Genomic DNA, 7,500 nt, shown 5'->3' on the forward strand with positions numbered 1-7,500 from the left:
GAGGAGTTCTTGTTGGTGAGGAGTCCTTGTTGGTGAGGAGGAGTTGGTGATCAGTCCTTGTTGGTGATGATGAGTCCTTGTTGGTGATGATGAGTCCTTGTTGGTGAGGAGTCCTTGTTGGTGAGGAGGAGTTGTTGAGGAGTCCTTGTTGGTGAGGAGGAGTTGTTGAGGAGTCCTTGTTGGTGAGGAGTCCTTGTTGGTGATGAGGAGTTGGTGATCAGTCCTTGTTGGTGAGGAGTCCTTGTTGGTGAGGAGGAGTTGTTGATGAGTCCTTGTTGGTGAGGAGTCCTTGTTGGTGATGAGGTGTTGTTGACAGCTGGTTTCAAACTCTCTGAGGATGGGGATTGGTCCCAGAACCAGACTCTGGGTCGATCTATTCACCAGGAGGGTTGTAAATCCAGCGAGGCTGCTGCTCTGTTCTCCGGCAGCAGGAAGAAGGAAGCTGACGACAGCTCTGCTTTAACGTGTGTCTCTCTCTCTCTCTCTCTCTCTCTCTCTCTCAGGTCTCCTGTCTCAGCCACATTGCAGCTAACTACCTGAATGCAGGTAAGGAGGCGAGCCGCTGGGGGACGGCCCACGAGAGCATCGTACCTTATCAGGTAACTCCACTCTACTCTTGAGGTTCCCTTATCAGGTAACTCCACTCTACTGTCGAGGTTCCATTATCAAGTAACTCCACTCTACTGTCTAGGTTCCCTTATCAGGTAACTCCACTCTACTGTCTAGGTTCCCTTATCAGGTAACTCCACTCTACTGTCTAGGTTCCCTTATCAGGTAACTCCACTCTACTGTCTAGGTTCCCTTATCAAGTAACTCCACTCTACTGTCTAGGTTCCCTTATCAAGTAACTCCACTCTACTGTCTAGGTTCCCTTATCAAGTAACTCCACTCTACTGTCGAGGTTCCCTTATCAGGTAACTCCACTCTACTGTCTAGGTTCCCTTATCAAGTAACTCCACTCTACTGTCTAGGTTCCCTTATCAAGTAACTCCACTCTACTGTCTAGGTTCCCTTATCAAGTAACTCCACTCTACTGTCTAGGTTCCCTTATCAGGTAACTCCACTCTACTGTCTAGGTTCCCTTATCAGGTAACTCCACTCTACTGTCTAGGTTCCCTTATCAGGTAACTCCACTCTACTGTCTAGGTTCCCTTATCAGGTAACTCCACTCTACTGTCTAGGTTCCCTTATCAGGTAACTCCACTCTACTGTCTAGGTTCCCTTATCAGGTAACTCCACTCTACTGTCTAGGTTCCCTTATCAAGTAACTCCACTCTACTGTCGAGGTTCCTGCGCTGTGAAATATAATCAGAAACAAAACGGTTTATACTGATTATTGAAGTCTATTGAAAACACAAGCGACTCAAATAATAAATAGACACATTTCTCTCGTCCCTCAGTTGCTCTGTGGTGGTGTTAAAACAAGAATTGTGTACCTCTGAGATGTAGTACAGTAACAAGTACAACATGTACCTCTGAGGTGTAGTGCAGTATAAAGTACAACATGTACCTCTGAGATGTAGTGCAGTATAAAGTACAACATGTACCTCTGAGGTGTAGTGCAGTATAAAGTACAACATGTACCTCTGAGATGTAGTACAGTATACAGTACTACATGTACCTCTGAGGTGTAGTACAGTATAAAGTACATGTACCTCTGAGATGTAGTGCAGTATAAAGTACAACATGTACCTCTGAGATGTAGTACAGTATAAAGTACATGTACCTCTGAGGTGTAGTACAGTATAAAGTACATGTACCTCTGAGATGTAGTACAGTATACAGTACATGTACCTCTGAGATGTAGTACAGTATAAAGTACAACATGTACCTCTGAGATTTAGTACAGTATCAAGTACATGTACCTCTGAGGTGTAGTACAGTATAAAGTACAACATGTACCTCTGAGATGTAGTACAGTATAAAGTACAACATGTACCTCTGAGGTGTAGTACAGTATAAAGTACATGTACCTCTGAGGTGTAGTACAGTATAAAGTACAACATGTACCTCTGAGGTGTAGTACAGTATAAAGTACATGTACCTCTGAGATGTAGTACAGTATACAGTACATGTACCTCTGAGATGTAGTACAGTATAAAGTACAACTTGTACCTCTGAGATGTAGTACAGTATACAGTACATGTACCTCTGAGATGTAGTACAGTATAAAGTACAACTTGTACCTCTGAGATGTAGTACAGTATAAAGTACATGTACCTCTGAGATGTAGTACAGTATACAGTACATGTACCTCTGAGGTGTAGTACAGTATAAAGTACTTGTACCTCTGAGGTGTAGTACAGTATACAGTACTTGTACCTCTGAGGTGTAGTACAGTATAAAGTACAACATGTACCTCTGAGGTGTAGTACAGTATAAAGTACAACATGTACCTCTGAGATGTAGTACAGTATAAAGTACAACATGTACCTCTGAGATGTAGTACAGTATAAAGTACAACATGTACCTCTGAGGTGTAGTACAGTATAAAGTACAACATGTACCTCTGAGGTGTAGTACAGTATAAAGTACAACATGTACCTCTGAGGTGTAGTACAGTATAAAGTACAACATGTACCTCTGAGGTGTAGTACAGTATAAAGTACAACATGTACCTCTGATATGTAGTACAGTATAAAGTACTACATGTACCTCTGAGATGTAGTACAGTATAAAGTACAACATGTACCTCTGAGGTGTAGTACAGTATAAAGTACAACATGTACCTCTGATATGTAGTACAGTATAAAGTACATGTACCTCTGAGGTGTAGTACAGTATAAAGTACAACATGTACCTCTGATATGTAGTACAGTATAAAGTACATGTACCTCTGAGGTGTAGTACAGTATAAAGTACAACATGTACCTCTGAGATGTAGTACAGTATAAAGTACATGTACCTCTGAGGTGTAGTACAGTATAAAGTACTACATGTACCTCTGAGATGTAGTACAGTATAAAGTACAACATGTACCTCTGAGGTGTAGTACAGTATAAAGTACTACATGTACCTCTGAGGTGTAGTACAGTATAAAGTACATGTACCTCTGAGATGTAGTACAGTATAAAGTACAACATGTACCTCTGAGATGTAGTACAGTATAAAGTACTACATGTACCTCTGAGGTGTAGTACAGTATAAAGTACATGTACCTCTGAGGTGTAGTACAGTATAAAGTACAACATGTACCTCTGAGATGTAGTACAGTATAAAGTACAACATGTACCTCTGAGGTGTAGTACAGTATAAAGTACAACATGTACCTCTGAGATGTAGTACAGTATAAAGTACATGTACCTCTGAGATGTAGTACAGTATAAAGTACAACATGTACCTCTGAGGTGTAGTACAGTATAAAGTACATGTACCTCTGAGGTGTAGTACAGTATAAAGTACATGTACCTCTGAGATGTAGTACAGTATAAAGTACAACATGTACCTCTGAGATGTAGTACAGTATAAAGTACATGTACCTCTGAGGTGTAGTACAGTATAAAGTACATGTACCTCTGAGGTGTAGTACAGTATAAAGTACATGTACCTCTGAGGTGTAGTACAGTATAAAGTACATGTACCTCTGAGATGTAGTACAGTATAAAGTACATGTACCTCTGAGGTGTAGTACAGTATACAGTACATGTACCTCTGAGGTGTAGTACAGTATAAAGTACAACATGTACCTCTGAGGTGTAGTACAGTATACAGTACATGTACATCTGAGGTGTAGTACAGTATACAGTACTTGTACCTCTGAGGTGTAGTACAGTATAAAGTACATGTACCTCTGAGGTGTAGTACAGTATAAAGTACATGTACCTCTGAGGTGTAGTACAGTATAAAGTACTACATGTACCTCTGAGATGTAGTACAGTATAAAGTACAACATGTACCTCTGAGGTGTAGTACAGTATAAAGTACAACATGTACCTCTGAGATGTAGTACAGTATAAAGTACAACATGTACCTCTGAGGTGTAGTACAGTATAAAGTACAACATGTACCTCTGAGATGTAGTACAGTATAAAGTACATGTACCTCTGAGATGTAGTACAGTATAAAGTACAACATGTACCTCTGAGATGTAGTACAGTATAAAGTACAACATGTACCTCTGAGATGTAGTACAGTATAAAGTACAACATGTACCTCTGAGATGTAGTACAGTATAAAGTACTACATGTACCTCTGAGGTGTAGTACAGTATAAAGTACATGTACCTCTGAGATGTAGTACAGTATAAAGTACATGTACCTCTGAGGTGTAGTACAGTATACAGTACATGTACCTCTGAGGTGTAGTACAGTATAAAGTACATGTACCTCTGAGGTGTAGTACAGTATAAAGTACAACATGTACCTCTGAGGTGTAGTACAGTATAAAGTACATGTACCTCTGAGGTGTAGTACAGTATAAAGTACATGTACCTCTGAGGTGTAGTACAGTATAAAGTACTACATGTACCTCTGAGGTGTAGTACAGTATAAAGTACATGTACCTCTGAGGTGTAGTACAGTATACAGTACATGTACCTCTGAGATGTAGTACAGTATAAAGTACAACATGTACCTCTGAGGTGTAGTACAGTATAAAGTACAACATGTACCTCTGAGATGTAGTACAGTATAAAGTACAACATGTACCTCTGAGGTGTAGTACAGTATAAAGTACTACATGTACCTCTGAGATGTAGTACAGTATAAAGTACTACATGTACCTCTGAGGTGTAGTACAGTATAAAGTACAACATGTACCTCTGAGATGTAGTACAGTATAAAGTACAACATGTACCTCTGAGGTGTAGTACAGTATAAAGTACAACATGTACCTCTGAGGTGTAGTACAGTATAAAGTACTACATGTACCTCTGAGATGTAGTACAGTATAAAGTACAACATGTACCTCTGAGGTGTAGTACAGTATAAAGTACATGTACCTCTGAGGTGTAGTACAGTATAAAGTACATGTACCTCTGAGGTGTAGTACAGTATAAAGTACAACATGTACCTCTGAGATGTAGTACAGTATAAAGTACATGTACCTCTGAGATGTAGTACAGTATAAAGTACATGTACCTCTGAGGTGTAGTACAGTATAAAGTACATGTACCTCTGAGGTGTAGTACAGTATAAAGTACAACATGTACCTCTGAGATGTAGTACAGTATAAAGTACATGTACCTCTGAGATGTAGTACAGTATAAAGTACAACATGTACCTCTGAGATGTAGTACAGTATAAAGTACAACATGTACCTCTGAGATGTAGTACAGTATAAAGTACATGTACCTCTGAGATGTAGTACAGTATAAAGTACAACATGTACCTCTGAGGTGTAGTACAGTATACAGTACATGTACCTCTGAGGTGTAGTACAGTATAAAGTACAACATGTACCTCTGAGGTGTAGTACAGTATACAGTACTTGTACCTCTGAGGTGTAGTACAGTATACAGTACATGTACCTCTGAGGTGTAGTACAGTATACAATACTTGTACCTCTGAGGTGTAGTACAGTATAAAGTACAACATGTACCTCTGAGGTGTAGTACAGTATACAGTACATGTACCTCTGAGGTGTAGTACAGTATACAATACTTGTACCTCTGAGGTGTAGTACAGTATAAAGTACTTGTACCTCTGAGGTGTAGTACAGTATAAAGTACATGTACCTCTGAGGTGTAGTACAGTATAAAGTACTTGTACCTCTGAGGTGTAGTACAGTATAAAGTACATGTACCTCTGAGGTGTAGTACAGTATAAAGTACATGTACCTCTGAGGTGTAGTACAGTATAAAGTACTTGTACCTCTGAGGTGTAGTACAGTATAAAGTACATGTACCTCTGAGGTGTAGTACAGTATAAAGTACATGTACCTCTGAGGTGTAGTACAGTATAAAGTACATGTACCTCTGAGGTGTAGTACAGTATAAAGTACTTGTACCTCTGAGGTGTAGTACAGTATACTGTACTTGTACCTCTGAGGTGTAGTACAGTATACAGTCCTTGTACCTCTGAGGTGTAGTACAGTATAAAGTACATGTACCTCTGAGGTGTAGTACAGTATAAAGTACTTGTACCTCTGAGGTGTAGTACAGTATACAGTACTTGTACCTCTGAGGTGTAGTACAGTATAAAGTACTTGTACCTCTGAGGTGTAGTACAGTATAAAGTACTTGTACCTCTGAGGTGTAGTACAGTATAAAGTACTTGTACCTCTGAGGTGTAGTACAGTATACAGTCCTTGTAGCACTGAGGTGTAGTACAGTATACAGTACTTGTACCTCTGAGATGTAGTACAGTATACAGTACTTGTACCTCTGAGGTGTAGTACAGTATACAGTACTTGTACCTCTGAGGTGTAGTACAGTATACAGTCCTTGTAGCACTGAGGTGTAGTACAGTATACAGTACTTGTACCTCTGAGATGTAGTACAGTATACAGTACTTGTACCTCTGAGGTGTAGTACAGTATACAGTCCTTGTAGCACTACTACATTAAAGGCAGTCTTGGCTGCGTCTGCTTCCTGTTAGCGTTACTGTGTTATTATGTGGACGTGATCATGAAACCTTCGTTCTTGTGGTCGCTATTGTCCGCCGCTCGGTTCTAATCCTGGTGTGGACCGCCCCTTACCCACAATGCCGCGCTCCAGAGATGAAAGCAGACGGCTGGAACAACAGTTATTGGTGTTTCTGCGGTCGCCGCTGTGTGAGGAAGACGTTGTTAAAGTCCACTGAGACGTCTTCAGGAAGGAGGAGTTGAACTGAGATCATTCAATAAGAACGTGGTTCAAACGTCCAGACAGGAAATGCAAATGCATGGATATTTAATAAAGATGGGAAGAAGAACCGACAGACTTCCACCTTTAGACTTTAGTATGGATGACTTGTTGCTTTAGTAATATTTAAATGTTGCTGTTAATGTCGGAGCACACAGTTTACAACATCCATCTGACCTTTATACCTTATAGTGTAAGGGTTATACCTTATACTATAAGGGTTATACCTTATAGTGTAAGGGTTATACCTTATACTATAAGGGTTATACCTTATAGTATAAAGGTTATACCTTATAGTATAAGGTATAACCTTTATACTATAAGGTATAAGGCTTATAGTACAAGGTATAACCTTTATAGTATAAGGTATAACCTTTTAAGGTATAAGGCTTATAGTATAAGGTATAACCCTTACACTATAAGGTATAACCCTTACACTATAAGGTATAACCCTTATAGTATAAGGTATAACCCTTACACTATAAGGTATAACCCTTACAGTATAAGGTATAACCCTTACACTATAAGGTATAACCCTTACACTATAAGGTATAACCCTTACACTATAAGGTATAACCCTTATAGTATAAGGTATAACCCTTACACTATAAGGTATAACCCTTATAGTATAAGGTATAACCCTTACAGTATAAGGTATAACCCTTACACTATAAGGTATAACCCTTACACTATAAGGTATAACCCTTATAGTATAAGGT

At 39.4% G+C, this 7,500-nt stretch overlaps 1 protein-coding gene across 1 annotated transcript in view; it reads left to right on the forward strand.

Annotated features, from left to right (window-relative positions):
• sugct (succinyl-CoA:glutarate-CoA transferase) overlaps positions 1 to 7,500 on the forward strand; it is a 33,011-nt gene that overhangs the window by 14,118 nt on the left and 11,393 nt on the right. Inside the window, exon 9 of the mRNA XM_034560123.1 lies at positions 504 to 599. Coding sequence (XP_034416014.1) covers positions 504 to 599 — 96 coding nt within the window. The remainder of the gene's footprint in view (positions 1 to 503; positions 600 to 7,500) is intronic.

Source organism: Cyclopterus lumpus, chromosome 20, assembly GCF_009769545.1.
Source record: "Cyclopterus lumpus isolate fCycLum1 chromosome 20, fCycLum1.pri, whole genome shotgun sequence".
In the NCBI taxonomy this organism is placed as follows: Eukaryota; Metazoa; Chordata; class Actinopteri; order Perciformes; family Cyclopteridae; genus Cyclopterus; species Cyclopterus lumpus.